At 47.8% G+C, this 16,631-nt stretch overlaps 1 protein-coding gene across 4 annotated transcripts in view; it reads right to left on the reverse strand.

Annotated features, from left to right (window-relative positions):
- Positions 1-16,323, reverse strand: part of ARHGEF7 (Rho guanine nucleotide exchange factor 7) — a 115,819-nt gene extending 99,496 nt beyond the window's left edge. The window contains exons 1-2 of one of the 4 annotated variants that reach the window (XM_059839680.1): positions 16,071-16,323; positions 1,048-1,134 (exon numbers count right to left, since the gene is read on the reverse strand). In XM_059839680.1, the coding sequence (XP_059695663.1) occupies positions 1,048-1,134; positions 16,071-16,235 (252 nt within the window). In that variant the 5' untranslated portion in view covers positions 16,236-16,323. Of the gene's footprint in view, positions 1-1,047; positions 1,135-1,225; positions 1,376-16,070 lie in introns of those variants that run through there. The other 3 variants (XM_059839676.1, XM_059839675.1, XM_059839678.1) reach the window with 3 other exon arrangements.
- Between the last annotated feature and the right edge of the window lie 308 nt (positions 16,324-16,631).

Raw genomic sequence — 16,631 nt, forward strand, 5'->3', positions numbered from 1 at the left:
TACTCACAAGAGGAGTGCTAAAAGTGGTCTTAATTTCCATCTTTATCCATAGGGAACCTAAGATAAAGGGCAAGTCCTGCAAGTATCATTTATTTCACTAATGGTACTTCACAGTTTAGAGACCTCAGGAAAGCAATCAGTCTTTTTTAATGACATTCAGTTACTGCCTGGCAAAATCACAGGCAAGACCAGAGGTACCATAAGACCCTGCAAATTAATTAAAGCAACACTACATTAATTTAAGTCCAAAAGCACCAGAAACCAATTTTTCCACCCAAAAAAATGTCTCCAAGAACTGAAATGACAATACCTCTCACTTTCCAACGCAGAGAAGCTGAAACTGGTTTTTAATCTCATCAGTTCCTTCCCACACGCCAACATCAAGTAAACTCGACAGCAGTATGTACTTGCTATAGCTAAATATACCAGCAATATTCGAGAACCTAATTTGCAACCCTGCGAACACACGTTCGGAAAAGATGGCAGTTTGCAGGGCTTTTATGTAACGCAAATTTAAATAGAAGAAACAGCACCTGCCATTTTCTTCAATTAGCATTTCACTCGGTTGCAGGCAACTTAATTTCTCTAAGCCGACTGCTGCGCTTCCAAAGCGATTCCACGAATAAAGCGGACACAATCTATACGTCCCGAGAATTCACTCGGACGGAACTGCAGTGGTTTTAGCCGCCCCAGGGCCAGGCAAACCCCGTCCCCAGCACTCGTGTCTGCAGTGACAGAGGGACGGGGCGCGCCCTGCCCGCCCAAGGAGCGGCGCGGCCCTTCCTTCCACGCTCTCCGAGCGCACCCTCCCGCCGCCCGAGCCCCCGAGCGCGGCTCCGCCGGGGCGCGGCCGCCACCGCGCCGCATCGGGCAGCGCCCCGGCAGCCCCGGGCTGGCGGCGGCAGCGGCTTCCCCGCAGCCCCCCGGGCCCGCAGCCAGGGGAGGGGCGGCCGCCACCATCTTGTTAGCCGCGTCCCCGGGCACAAAGGGAGGGCGAGAAACCCCCCGCCCCCGGGACCGAGCCGGGCGCCCCCAGCCCCGACTCACCTCCAGGCGCAGGGAAGCACCGCAGCCCCGCAGGAACTCGCGGATGTTGCTCAGGCACTCGCCCTCCGTCCGCGGCTCCGGGTACACCTGCAAGAGAAGAGGCGGGCGGCTCAGCGCGGGGAGGAGATGGGACCGCACCGCACCGGAGCGCCGTCCCCCAGCACGCCGCTCCCCTCACCTCCCTCTCCCTCCGCAGGCAGCGGCGCCGATCGCTCCCACTGGAGGCTTTGAACCGGGAAGTAAACACGGAGCACAGGAAATGGCGTGCGAGGGCGGGGGGCGGCGGGCAGGAGCGCGGGCAGGGGTGCCCCGGCCAGGCGCGGTCGCGGGCGGCTCTGCCCGGCGGGGCGGGCGGAGGGAGGGAGGGAGGCGCGGCCCCGCTCGGCCCTCCCCAGCCCCGCCCCGGCTGCGGGCGGGAGCGGCCCCGGGCCTCGCCGCACCGTGCTTCTGAATTTTTCAAATTGCTGCTACAGAGACCCCAGTGCCGTGACGGGTTTGGCTGCAGGGCGAGCGGCCCAGCGGACGGCCCGGGGACAGCCCCTCCTCGGGACAAGCAGTGACCGCGCCCAGGGTACGACGCGCACGCCGCGGGTGGCCAGTGTCGCCCGTGGGGCTCGTAGGTCCCCTCGTTCTGGCTCCAGTCCACCCTTGGGTATCGGTTTTCTAACGAGGAAATATATCAGAAATGCTCCGAAGACCTCCGCGGAAAATACCAGCACCCGGAGTTAATAATCTACCAATTCCAGGGTCTGATGTTAATGACCTTTATCTGTGGTTTATTAAACAGCCCCTTCCCGCCCCAGAAGAAAAACAGCTTCACATAGAGGAAAACCTTGACTGAATCTAAGACAGGTTTTGGCAACGCAGCCATCTGCTCTCTGCAGCCGCACTCACGGTGCCTTCAGCTCAGCCTCTGTAGACCCCAAAAGCAGAGTGTAACCCTTCCACGGAAAAGCAGCCTGCCCCAAGAGCTTCAGGGACATGGCTTAATTTACCACAGCTTAACTAAATTCTGTGTGCACATAAGCATCGTTTCACAATACATTCATTGATTTCTGTGAAGTAGTTTAGCAAACAAATCATTGCCCAAACTGGACACCTCGTCCTGTCAGAAGGGGAAAGCCCAGCACAGAAGTGCACTGGCAAGCCGCTGGAAACCGAGGTGTTGCAACACACATTGTCACGGCCTTTGATCATGCATTGCACTCAGAGAAGGTTTTGTTACACGCATGTGTCAAGGTTACATTAACTCACAGCATAATCCACCTGCATAGCACTGGGAACTTCACATAAGGTTTACTCCAAACATTCTGTCAAGCTGAAACCAAGGTAGTGCCTTCCCACAAAGATAGCTGTGACCCACAGAGTTACTTTTTGATACAGAATTATTACCACAGAGGTAATTTTTGATACCACAAAAATTAACAAATGTGACAGCATGACAGGGTGAACCTGGCACAAAGAAATTTAAAACACAAGTCGCTATCATTTTCTAAACAAAATTCAGATGAGTCCTAAATGAAAGCCACTAGTCTGTAATACAAAGAATTTGGTAACAATATGAGTTGAAGAATCTTCCTTTCCTCAAGAAAAGAACACATACACACACTGCTCCAAACTCCTCAAATTGCTTGGTACTATGATAAATCACTGTGGCTTAAGAATAGCCCTTTACTACACTAAAACCTAAAGGGAATCCTAAAGAAGCCCTAAGGAAGGACTACAGCCCAAAAGATAAATTCAGTAAGTTTGAAGGACACAAGAGGTGAAAGAGCTCTCCTGAAAACACCATGACCTTCATGTCTCTTCCTTGAAACACTTTTTGATTACTCAATTTATTTCTTAATTCTAGTAAGAAATCTAAAGCTATCATGCCAACATCCCTTGTCAGAATAAGATGCTGGGAATTTTTTCCATGTTGATGCTTCTAGTATGCTCTCTCCTTGTTCTTAATATTCACACAACAATGATATCATTACAATTTATAACTGTTTTATCTTAAACTATTTGCATAATAACTGGAGTTTGTCTCCTTTTACACGTGCTACTTCATTGTCTCTTTTTTGTACCCACCATTTTCTTTTTCAACTACTTTGTTCATCAAGGCCTCTTTTCATTCTGAGAAACCTTAACATTACTTCTGCTCTTCAAACATGAATAACATCTCCCGAAAAATCACAGTAAATCCAGGTTTCTCTTAAAAGAAGCAAATGTCTTGTCTCGTAATCCACATTAACACAAAATGTCCCAAAGTCTCCAAAACATTAAACTCAGTAATTCTAAGTAACCCAGCCATGTACTATCACCTCATAAGAGGCCACACATGATTCATAAAAGACTGAACAATAACTGGGAAAAAGAGGCAAAAAAAAGAAAAAAAGTTAGGGAGTAGAAAGGGGAGAGGGTAAGAGGGTAAGGAGAGACATGATTAGAGAAAGGCAAAGACTTTCAATTGCAGATTAAAGAAACAACAAGCAAAGAAAACTCAAACCCAGCAAATTGTTCCCTATCAGGTCTGGAAGCTTAAAATACATGCCAAGTACACCACTGAGACCTTAGCTCTGCCAGCACTCTAATGCATGTTTTCAGTTTAAAATCATCTTCCTCAAAACAATAAAATCTTTAGAAATGTCATTTCTTCTTTCAAAATAAGGGGAAAGACTTTGGAATGATAAAAGAAGCAGGGTACATTTTCTCAGCTCTGTGGCTGCAAGCATTTTTATACAACAGAAGACAGAAGCAGATGGGTAAAGAATTTAAAAATATCTTAGCATTTGCATCCTGCTAGAAATGTAAAGCATTAATGATCCCATAAAATGAAGCAAACCCGTTATTTACCTGGAAAATCTTAATGTGATTCTGGCAACTTTCTCCTACAGACAGCTGAGAAACACAGCAAGGGACCTGAAGAACAAAACCAGCCCTGCGACAGAATGTCGAAGTGCAGTTATGTTGGCCAGGCCCATGATAAAATCACACATATGGTACATGATATCCTTTATAGTTACAGGAAGCTCAGGAGCATGACCTCTCACACAGATCACATTTATAGCCTCACAGACTATTCAAAATATACCAGAATATCATGCAAGCAGACCACAGGCAGGTAGGTCCTAGTCCGCCTGAATAGGACTAATCTGTACAGACACAAAGGATAAATAAAAGTAGGGTCATATTCCCAAATTGCTTAGCTTAAAAAAAAGTGGGTTGAATGTACATAAAGCCAGTGAAATAAAGAGGTTATGTGTTTTCCTCTCCAGTATTTGCTTCATCCTTTTCCTATCACAGACCAACACCATTAGTTCATTAATGGGGATTGTCTACTTCTTATATGTATACACAGCTCCTAGTACAAAGAGGCCTCAGTGTCCAACTGGAACCTCTGTGTGCTCTAGTAATACAAATAAAAAAGGTTAATAGTAATTAGAAAAGACAGGGATTCCAGAGGGGCATGACAGATTCTTAATTAGGGACCAGGGTGCCACAGCGGAATCCAAAGAGACGAGAGGAAGGTAATATGCAGAGCAGCCGCTGTTTAAACCACTTCTTTGTGGTTCAGGGACAGGTTCTGATTAAGATTTAATCTCTTGGGGAGCAGTGCTAGAAACCACAGCCCATTCAATGAGGACACTTATGTGATGCACTGTAGCTATCAAGGAGCAGAGTACATTTCCCACCATCCAGAAAAGGTGGGGAACAATGTGCAATGCAAATTGACGGTACCTAGCTAAATGTTACATCCCTTTAGATCAGTTTAAATCTATGGTGTTAAAAACATAACAAGTGAATAAGAAAGGGCAGTGCAGAGAGGCTGCATCAGGAAAAGGTATGACAGGGGTGGTCTTAGAAAAAATGAAAAAGGCTACTATTAATTTATTTGGACAGGGAAATTATATGAAGAAAATAAGCAAGGAATGTGTATAATAATGAGTAAGTAATTTTTTTTTAAAACCCAAGCAAACACAGAGTTCTTTGATTGCAATCTCAAGTAAACATGAGACATTAATAAAAAGTAGGAGACATCTTCAGCTATAAGTATGGGAAATCAGCTGTTTACTTGCATTCACTGCTGAACAAGTTGACAAACTGGGTCACAGAACGAGAAGTGTACAAGGCCTTTATATAGAAACTGGAATCTACTAGGTAGAGTGAGTAAGAACACAGTTCATACATGCAAGTTACATCAATCATTTATCTAGCACAACATATAAAAAGTACAACATGGTTTACTATGTAAGAAGCCTATCTCAGTAACTAGAAAGCAGAAAGGAATAGAAAATGTAACCTAGCTGCAAACTAGTAGCCAAGTTCAGCAGATGCTTGAAAACATCCTGTTCAGGTGTATGTATGGCTGCTCGAGCCTGAAGTTCAAAGACTGTGCCCTTAAATAGGGGGAAATCCTTTTCATCCTGCCTGGACCCTTTTATATCCCATTCCCCCCGTAGCACAAAACAGTTGTCCCTCCATGTTTCAGAGCACCTTGTACACACAGAGCATAACCGCAATCTAATCAGTAGAAATACCATAATTGCACAATGCAGCTAAGCTAACAAAAGGGTCCTATTGATCACATTCAGTCCCACAGCAGCTGTGTTTCCCTTGCTTCCAACTCCTTTGACTGGTCAAGGGCAACTGATCTTCCAATGGGGCAAACACCTCCTGCACAAGCACTACAGGCTGGGATTTGTTGCCAGGGTTTGTGTTCAGGGACAAAAATGAGATTAAAAGCATGATGAGGAGGAAGCCTGGCCATTCTCACACCAGCCTGTGTGGTGAAGCTGCAGGCGATTAACTGTCCAACACCTCCTGCCTCCCTTCCCTCCCCAGCCCTCCCAGCTGCTGCCTCCTGCCATCACCTGCACCCATGCCCAGCAGGGCCCATCCCTCTGGGCATTCGGGTTTCCTGCTCTGTCCCAGACCACTGGCCCTCACAAGTTGCCAATGTGAGGCAACTTGTGCCTCACACATTGAGGCACAATTTGAGAGGCACAAATTGTGAGGCACAAATCCCCTGGGGATTGTGGGGATGGAAAAGAAAGAGTGGCTACACAGTTACACAGGAGGACATCCTCTGCTTCTCAGGGAAGCATCCACTGCTAGGGACCAATGGCAGGTGCAGCACTCCCTCCACAGTCAGTGAGCAGTTGGGCTGGCAGGACTGCAGATGGGAGTCTCCTGCTCCTCCCAGGACAGCAGGAGGCACAGCTGCACTTCTAAGGATCGCATCTTCCACATCTCCAAGTGAGGAGCACTCTGCAGATGAGCCAAATCGCTTAAAGAACTGCACATCTTATTGATGGCACATTAGCAGGATGCTATAACTATACTAAAAACACAGATCAGGATTCTCAATGAAGTGCAGCTCTGTTTTAAAATCAGGTGTCTTGACAGAGCACCAGACCTTAGCATGATACAGTTTCTGCAGTACTGTAGCTCTTTAGCACTGACTTTTCCCACCCTATAAAACCTGCAACCCACAAACTTTTCAGTAACAACCTGCACAGCAGTCAGCATGGGCTACACACCTGTATTTTGGCTTGAGGGAACCCATGCTCTGAAAACACAGCAGTAGGCAGTCAGACAGACAGACACATAGATAGTAAGAGCTAGATCCAGCAAAAGACTGAAGCTCCTACAGGTCATGGACTAATTTTTTTTATGTGGTAAAATTTTACATTTCCACAACACACCTAGACTCTGCATACAATACAAAGAGGAAGGGAGGTGCCTTATGATATGCCCTAAAATTCTTATTTGCTGAAAAGGATACCCAGACACCAAGTTAATCAAGACACAGCAGAAGGTAAAAGCAGGACTCAGTGTCCCAAACTCCAGTCATCTCCTAGACTTACAAGAGTCCTTTGAGTGTCATTTGGAAGAACTCTCTGAAAAGTGGTTAGTGTCCATTTTTTATTAACACTAGAGCATAAAGGTTCACAAACCTCTTGCCCTTGGACACCACTATTGGTGACAGCCACAGAAGAAGCTCTTAGATCCCGTTACCTCACTCTGAAGCCATCAGCATGACTAACCCCACATCTGACACTCCTCTGCTTTACATCCTACATCCCCACACCAGTCCCTGTATTCCATCTTTCCATCTCTCCCACCTCAGACCACACACCACCACCTTCAAAACCAGCAAATGCAATCTCACATTTAGCCACACAAACACAACCCACCACTTTTTCTTTACTGTCCAACAGGCCACACCAACTCAGCAGCCACCACTCTGTGCTCCCTCAGTCTCCACTTTGCTATGCTATGTGAAACTAGGAGCACTTTTAGTTCACTGAAGACTCCTCCTGCTCTTCTGATTTTTTCCTCTGCACGCGTTCAGAAATGCTCCTCTGCCTGACTAGCCATCATTAACAGTGACCTACATTCAAACACACAAATGTTCTGCTTTAGCTGCTTCAGTTCTTTAGTGTAATAGCCCTCAAAATGTAAGTTCAACTAGGTTTGCAAATGAAATGTGTAGTTTGGTTAAAATGACAGCCAGGTCCTGTGGCAGCCTTTATAAATGGGACCTTATGCAAAAATTAGAGCTGCTTTTTTCCATTAATCTGCCCTCCAAAAACGACTCTGAAAAACTGATTCAGCTGTTTTGAGTTCATCTTTTCAGATATGTACCTGAATTAAACAATATTCAGGAAAACAGTACTTTTTTTTTTTTTTTTTTTGCAGTAGAAGTAACAGTACTTTTGCCACTTCCCTTAGACCCTGATTAAATTCCCATCAATGTACATATACTCAAGTTGCATCAGGGAAGGTTCAGGTTGGACACTAGGAGGCTTTTCTTCACAGAAAGGGTAATTAAACATTGGAATGGGCTGCCCAGGGAGGTGGTGGAGTCACCTTCCCCAGAGGGGTTTAAGGAAAGACTGGATGAGGTACTTAGTGCCAAGGTCTACCTAACAAGGTGGTGTTCACTCAAAGACTCGATGATCTCAGAGGTCTTTTCCAACATAATTGATTCTGCGATTTTGTGGAAGTGTATAAATTGACTTCTATGAAGCAGGTTTTAACCCAGCCCTAGTCTAATGCCATAGTCTAATGGAACCAGGGCAGTCTGTATGGTACCTTTGTTGTCTCAAGTTTCCATCTAATTTTTATATTTCAGACAGGTTGGCACAGCATTAAGAAAATGAGAATGCCATGCACATAAAACTTACAAGCTGTCTTTTCCACTGCTATTAGGAGCCTTGAAGGCCCCCTCCACTGTGACCTGAACTAGGCAGGAGTCCTACCAGAACACATGCACAGGAGTGAGCCTGAAGGATGTAATACATACACATAAGAGAGCCTGGCTGCAGCTGCAGCGGTAATCTGCTTTCCCTTCCTTCCTAAAAGCTAAGTACTAATATTCCTAATTCCTGTGGTTTTGCTTATTTTCTTGCTATTTCAAAGAAAAAGAGGAAATCAGCTATCATGCAACTGACCCCAATCCCAAGCAGCATCATAAGCCTCAGGCTGCAGAGCTCCAGGGGTGCCAGCATTAAGTGTCCACAGGAAGATGTGTATTTCCCTGAAGTCAGCATGTGAAAAAAGCCTGATGAAGTGCAGCTCCAGGTGTGGGCTTGGCAGGAACAGAACCAAAGAGATTGCCCTGTGAAGGAAGGCTGATGGAGAAGGATTTTGCACCCCTTGTCAAGTAAAGCCTGCAGTGTTTCCTGTGGAGCATCACTGTTTTGATGCAGCGCAAGCTCAGGCTTCAGGAGTCCAATCACTCAGGGTTTGTTTACACTGGGAGAGCTCTGCTGCTAGATATGCTGGCATCGCTCCTCAGTGTGGATGTAACATATGCCAGAGAGGGAATTCCTCTGCCAGTCTCACAGTACCACTTCCCCCAGTGACATTAACAAAGCCAACAAAACCACTTCTCTGACAGCACAGCTGCACCAGTGGGGGGTATATGATTTTTACTGCTTTCCCCCTCCCCCCACCCCATGAAAATATTCCATAGGACTACCAAAGCCCTACAGAAGGGATGGATTCTCTTCTGGGCAAGCTGCCAACATCATCCAATAGCACTCACTGCAGAGCAGGAAAATGGAGACCCCTATTAAATGCACTTAGACCCAAGCAGTGTTTCATGGGCCAAGAAGGGACAGGGGCCTCTGCCCACGGGGGTCTCAGTGACCCGTGATGAGGAGTGGCATGAAGGAAACTTCTTGCAGATGAAGCTGGCCACCCCTGCTCAACTCCCTGCCACAATTACAGTGCTGAGACACTGAAACAGGTTGCTCAGATAAGTCATGGGTGCCTCATCCCTGGAAGTGTTCAAGGCCAGGCTGGATGGGGTTTGAGCATCCTGGTCCAGTGGAATGTGTCCCATCGTGTCCCATAGCAGGGCTGCTGGAACTAGGATGATCTTTAAGGTCCCTTCCAACTCAAGCCATTCTATGGTTCTGTGACTCTGGTGGTGGGTAATGGCAGCAACCACATCATACTGAGAGATGTGGAGAGAAAATGGCTTTGCTCTAGGCAGCAAAGTGAGGGAGAGAGCAGAATGTCACACTGGCTGAGGATCAGGGAGTAAAACTCAGCCAGCCAAAGTGCAAGACACTGCTTCCATGCTGCCAGCTGACAATATTTTTGCAAGCCCTGTCATGCTTGAAGTGTTTTAAAGTTACAACTCTTCAAATCACAGCCACTGAATAACAATTAATTTAAATTTTTATTTAAGGAAGATGTATATTGAATTCCCCTCAGTGATTCATAGCCAGCCTTTAATAATATAAATGCATACTATATATAATATATATATGAATATATATGTGTGTGTATGTATAAATACATTTATATATGTACCTAGTCTGCAAACTTCAATTTTAAAGCCAGACTTCCAGTTTTCTAAGGCTGGAATTACAATCTTAAACATTTTCAGCTGAACAATGTGGTGCCATCAGTGACTAGCATGCAGTGTAACCAGAGGGGAGCATGCTAGTGGCATCCCCACAGTGCTTCCTTTTCTCCACACACACACAGCATTTGGAGGATAGTCTGGGTAGCAGTAGGGCACCTGAGGGCTAACTTTTTGTTGCCCATATTATGTACAGGCATAGAAAGAATGCATATAAAAACTGTGGAAAAGACATTAATGAGAGTAAGACCAGCAGAACTACATTATTTTTCCACATTTTCTCACAAAAAAACAATTTAATTGCCAACAGTTTCCTTAATTGTCCCCTCTTCTCAGGATTTAGCACACCCTTATTTAACTCAGCCCAGATCTTTATGCACTGTCAGGATCTGGTTTTCAAGGAAAAAAAAGCAGTGCACATAGATAAAGTCCTCTGCTTCCTCAATGAGCACAGGCAGACCATATTTCTTTGGATAATATCCCAGTTGCCAGAATTACAGAGCCAGTACATAGACGGGAAAAGCAAGGGCATTCTCCTTCAAAGCATTCCTGCATCCCTGCTCTCACAAGGCAGTAGGAGCAGCACAGTCAATGACAAGTCTGTAACAGGACCAAAAAATCCTACAAAGCTCAGAGTATCACTGATGAGAACAGCATGTATTCAGGGAAAAGGCACTCTAATGACTTTGTTTGGGATAACTTTTCCCCCCGAGGCTCTCAGCTCGTCCTTGCAGTGCTTCCACCCTGGAGTAACAGCACTCATACACACACCAGCGTTCCCTGAGCACGCAGCCACGGCAGGCACACCTGTCCAGCACGGATTAGTCTTGCCAGAAGCACAATAATCTCCCTGCGAGGACTGTTGCTGAAGGAAGGGAGCATATGCACATTGAAATGCAGCTTTTGCTTCCTGTCCTGTGATGACCTGCTGCTGCTGCTGCTGCACACAGCCACCACAATACCTTCCCAACAGATTTCAGTCAGAGAAGGCAGAACAGCCTTTGGGGTCAGCCAGGCAGACCCAAACAGCCTCACCAAGGCTTCAGTGTGAGAACATCCTGACAGAGGAGCTTCCAAAATGTTGGTCGCTCAGGGCCAAACAGCACCTGGAAATTTCCACCTTAGGAGTAATGTCTGCACTGCTGGTGGGATGTTCTCAAGCTCTGTCTGGGCTCCACATTCAGCTCCCAGCCAGCCTTACACCCTTTGCAAATATACTGGGCTACAAAAATCGTCACCTGTTATTAACTCTGGGTCCAAACACCTTTCCTTTCTTCTTCCTTTGCAACACGTGAAATATCACGTTCGGGTCACACCTTGTCACAACAGGAGAGAAGTATACTTTGCCCGATATTTACGTGTGAAATGAGAGATAAGTGAGCATAAATCTCCCTTTGCCCGAGCCTAGGCGCACAGCTCATCGCGGGGACACGGCTGGTGACATGGCTGCCACGTGCGGCAGCCCAAACCCTCCTTTGGATACTCCCAGTGCTTGTGCTCATACACAACAATTCATTTGCCTTGTGAATCACAAAGGGTTAATTTATTCCTAAATTACAATTCAGACTGCCTCATTTAGCCAAAGACCTCTCTCATTAAAAAGAGAATCATACAGATGTACGAGGTATTTGTACAAAGATCTTAATCTTTGCTGCCATCAGTTCTGGTACTACCCCAATTAATAACCAAATTAATGCCAACGCGAGTACCCAATCCTCCACAGGGAACAGGAATGACGTTTCCTTTCGGCCATGCACCAAGCCTCATCCAGCAGGAGAGAGAGCTGGGTCTGTTTTCCCGGGGCCAGCCCCGTGCCGCCCGTCTCCCACCTCAGCGCCGCGGGCGCAGCCAGAGGAAGCGGCTGTGTTTTGGATCAGCCTCCCCCGCGCAGCAGAGCAGCTCCTGCCTCCTCCCCTCCTACGCTCAGTTCACCGCCCGGGGATGGTCCATTCGACGGAGGGGGGCCCGGCGGGCGAGCCCCAGCCGCATCCCCGCACGCTCCCCCTGACCCGGCTTCAGAGCCCCGAAGCAGCTGCTGCCGTGCCCGGCAGGAGCCCCTGGCGGAGGGGGGGCACCACGGGGTGTCAAATGGCTGCAGCATCACATTCCCCGATGCGTCTTCTGCATCTTCCCCAAAAAAGAACAAAGCTGTCCTCAAAACGACGCTTTCGGTCGAACAGCTGACCAAAAATAAAAGTACAAACAAAACTTAATGGAGCGCGAAGCCTCATATGACAAGGAAAATTCCCGCTCCAATTCTGATCTCTGTTTACAACGTTGAAAGTGGGTCAAACTGGTCTGCGATGGAGGAATCTGTTTGGAAAATGATCTCTGAGAGGAAAAGCATCTAAGCGGCAGACAACTGCACTGCAATGCTTCCACGGGGATCCCTTCCCTGCCATCAAAGTAATTCAGTTTTACCACACAAGGCTGAAACACTCTAACTTGAAATTATAGCTTTTTATTCAAATTATTAAAATTCAGTAATTCCCTATCTTTTGGAACAAATCAACTAACCATGTTTCAGCATAGATCTCCATGCTTTAAGAAACTAAGACATAGCTGGGTTTGGACAGGGTGGGGGAAGTTGTCAGTTTTGTTGATTTTGCATTGTTTTTTTGTTTTTTTTTTTAATAATTGCCCTCACTTTTGTTCATTTCCTGTGTTCAGGACAAGGTTATTGTGCAGTACCATCACACTGCCTAACCCAACTGTTTTACCCTGTCATGGTCTCTTTCAAGATGCAAAGGAATGATTATGACATAAAATGTGAGCCCCAAAATAAGGAACAGTCTGTAACAACATTTCTTTTCAAGGTATTTTCATTCTGACTTAGAGAAATCTAGTCAATTTAATATCTGTCCTTTCCTGTTCAAGATAGAATATGATTGTAATGTAAACAAATCCAGCCAAAACTTCCTGGCAAGAAGCTCAGTAGGTTGCTCTGTGCAATGCTGGTATACAAATACAAGGCAATCTAAAGAAAGAATATACTAACCAGCCTTGAAACCCAGTAATTTGTTTTATCGACTTATGAAAATTCTGTTCTTTGACCTTCAAGTGCTTGATTCCTTTTATGGTCGCACAATCTTTATTTATTTAAAAATCTCCTGTTAATTACTCTCGGGGTACCCAGAGGCTTTAAAAAGCACAAAATGCAAAAAACGTATTACTACATTCCTGCATATATTGAATCCTCTTTCTAATCTGTTTTTGAAAGAAAGAAATACATTTATAACATTTTCTAGAAAACATCTTTAAAAGCACCGCAAGCTGATAAACATTCCTTCATATTTATAGTTTGTAATTTTTTAAATGTTCTCTTTGGTTTTAGTTACTATTTTGTATTTACAGAAAAATGAGCTCTGTAAGTCTTCAAAGTGTCTGCTAATGTCAGATATTTATAGAAAGTTATGATCTCAAATGATTTTAAGAACTGAATCAGTCTACATCTGTGGGACATCCTTGTATCTTTTAAACTTCAAAAATGTCCAGTTTTAACTAGAGACTTTCAGGGCAAATAAGGAAAAAAAAGTCTCATATTTTAAATGCACTCAGTATAAAAAAAGTAACAAAAAGTAGTAGCCAAAAAGACTTGGAAAAAATACCATGGTACAGTAAAGGATGTAAATTTTTGTATCTGTTCACTAACAAACAAAGAAGAGAATAAAATAACACGGAAACAGCTCAGACATAACATAGATGAGAACGTGAAAGAGGAATGGGTTATAAATTCTGAGTCTACAGAAAAAGTATATTTACAAAGTTAGATGGAAAAATGAGTGAGAGAGACATCTATGAATTAGAAAGTGCTTTGTGAATGGCCCATGGGAATAGGAAGTTACCCTCACAAAACCAAAGATCCCTCTAAAAAAGATTTTTAAAGGGCTATTTCTCCCCAGACTTACAACTAAGTCAGAGCCAGAGGAGAGACACAGGGTCAGCGGGGACACCTGCCCCAGCACCCTGCTCGACGCGGGGCAAGCTCGGGGGGTGGGAGGCTGCGAGGTGCCAGCGTTCCTCCCGCCCTGCTGCCATCCCAGCCCGCGCTGCTGCACCGCCAGCTCCACCATGGGTCCCGCTGACAGCTCCTTGCACACCCAATCTGGTGTCCTTGCTGGCTGTGGGGAGCTGTGCACCTCTGCCAACCCTCCTCTGCACGTGGGTGCTGTGAAGGGACCCCCACCCGAACACGGGAGGTGTTTGCTCCTCTGAGATGAAAAGAGAGCCTTCCATTCAATAACCGAGCTGTCCCAAACTGTACTGTAACAGAGAAGCACATTAAGTTGGGAAATACTCTTTTAACACTTATTACTGTTATGCTTTTTTGTTTATTCTGTTTTTTGGTAGAGCCTCTTTCCCAGATTGAGTGCAGGACCCCATTTTACTAGGCTTGACATCTACACAAAGGAGAAAGACCTTTCCTGCCCTAAAGCTCAGAACCCAAAGCCCAAGAGGTGCTCAGGGAGCGTGCCTGGAGCAGCAGTGTGGAAAAGGCTGCCAAAACCCTCCTTGGGCTTGGTGCCACCGGGCAAAAGAGCCTGGGGACAAGGAGGCATGGGCAGAGCCTGTCAGAGCCAGTGGATAGTTAGGTGGAGGAGCCCCTACTTACTCCCAGCCGCATGTGTCACCCCAGATGGCAGAACAGGATATTTACCTGATGGCAGAACAGGACATTTACCTGCTCTGGAGCCCCACTTCGCAGCCCAGTGCACTGGACAGCAGTTTGCACCTCACATACCACCTCCACAAAGCTGCAGCCCCTTGGGAGCAGCAACATCCTCTTCAGCTCTACTGCCTGAACAGCCACTTAGGGGGAAATGGTGGCAGGGAAAGCTGGCAGGGACTTCAGCTGTCCCAGCTAGCCCCACTGGCCACCATGGTGGTCCCTGGGTTACCCACACCCACATAGCCACAGACACACTGTACCCACTCTCATCACTTCCATTGCCCACCAATAGCAGTGTGGGCTCCTGTGAGGTTTCCATATCCCCACACTACCTCCCAATGTACCTGTGAATTTGGGAGGCAGGAATGATCTACTACATCTGCAGAATGGGACTCCAGTCCAGAGCCAAGACCTCCACGCTATAGTACAACACAAAACAGTAACAACCCCAGTGGGTGCAAACTGAGGAACCAAAGGGGGACAGCCCAGTCCAGCGTCCTGCTGAGCTCAAGGCACTGGTTACAACTTTGTGGGTCTGAGAACTACTTGAAATAGAGCCACAAAAGGTAACAAAAGCCCACTGTCTGCAGGTTCTAATGAGTGGAGTGCTCTGCCAACTGCAAAAGGTGAAAAATACGGTGTTATTTTCAAGAAAGGAGTCATCCCACCATCATAGCAGATGACCTTCATCAATCTTCCCTTCACTACCTTAGACTGGCACACGAGAAAGTTTTTTGCCAATATGTGGATCTCTGTGTGCACTACATTATTGAACATCAGGTGAGACAACTGTACTGTCCCAAGTTTTGAGGCGCAACCAAACCCCTCTCCCTCTGGCTGAGCTACGACAGGAATTACGAACGTACACAGAACACATAAAAGTTACCTGACAGAGTACATTTCCTTCAAACACAACGCAAACTAGAGCTGTAACTCGTTTTTTCAGCCCCCACCCCCAAAAAAAAAGGATGAGATTTTTTTTCCACAGGCTACGGAACAGTAAAGGACCCAAATAATGCTAAAACAGCCTTCAAGAAAACTAAGCATGAAATGCTAAAATGTCCTTCAGAGGCTGGAAGGGATGAGCTGAATCACCTCCCAAGCGAGGTGAGGCACCGGCTGTTCCAGCAGTTGCGTAGATAAGTTTGCAGCCGGCTCGTGGCAGGCAAGGAAGGGTCCATAGTCCTCCCCCCAAAATTAATGCATCTCCCGTGCACAGCCAGGACTCCGCTTTGGCGAACGGAGCGTTTGTACAACACTTGCAGAACAGTGGCCCCTCAGGGGGGAAGCCCCTCCAGCCCGGCTGCCGCTCCCCGCTCTCTCCCGGCCCCCCGAGGGGGACCGGCCCCGCTCCGCCCCCCGCGCCCCTCGCCGCCCTCCCCGAGCCCGGGGGTCCCCCCTCCGGCGCGGGGGGCGGCACGGGCGGGGCCGGGGGCGGCGGGCCCGGCCGCACAAAGGGCGGCGGGGCGGGGGCCGCCGGGCACTTACTTTGTCTATGGTGCCCGGGAGCAGGCGGTCGAGCAGGCGGCACAGCACCACGCCGTCCTTCAGGGAGGACTGAAGGAAGCCCTCGGGGTCGGAGATGGTCTTTTTGGGCGACTCCAGCACGCCCAGGGCGATCAGCCACGTAACGGTCTGCTCCGCCGAATTCATGGCGATGGCGGCGGCGGGCGGGGGTCGCGGCGCCCCGCGCCTCGCGTGGGTTTTGTGTGTCCCCCGGCGGGGGCTTCAGGCGGAGGCCGGCGGCGCCGCCCCCATGTGAATGCAGATGACGACGCCCCGGCCCCGCCGCTACAGACACATGCAGCTGCAGTGCCGCCTCCTCCCCGCCGCCCCCCCGCCCCGCCGCCGCCGCCGCCGCCGCCACCGCCGCCGCCGCCGCCCCATGACATCACTGGCAGCGGCGGCGGGCGGGGGCCGCGCGCCCGCGGAGACCCGCGCACCGCTCCGCGCCCGCTGCGCGCGCCGAGGGGCGGCCGGCGCGCGCCCCCTGGCGGGCGGTCGGCTCCTCCGCGGGCGCGCAGCGGGGCGGGAGCGGGAGCCGGAGCC

This window comes from Haemorhous mexicanus, chromosome 2 (assembly GCF_027477595.1).
Source record: "Haemorhous mexicanus isolate bHaeMex1 chromosome 2, bHaeMex1.pri, whole genome shotgun sequence".
Lineage (NCBI taxonomy): Eukaryota > Metazoa > Chordata > Aves > Passeriformes > Fringillidae > Haemorhous > Haemorhous mexicanus.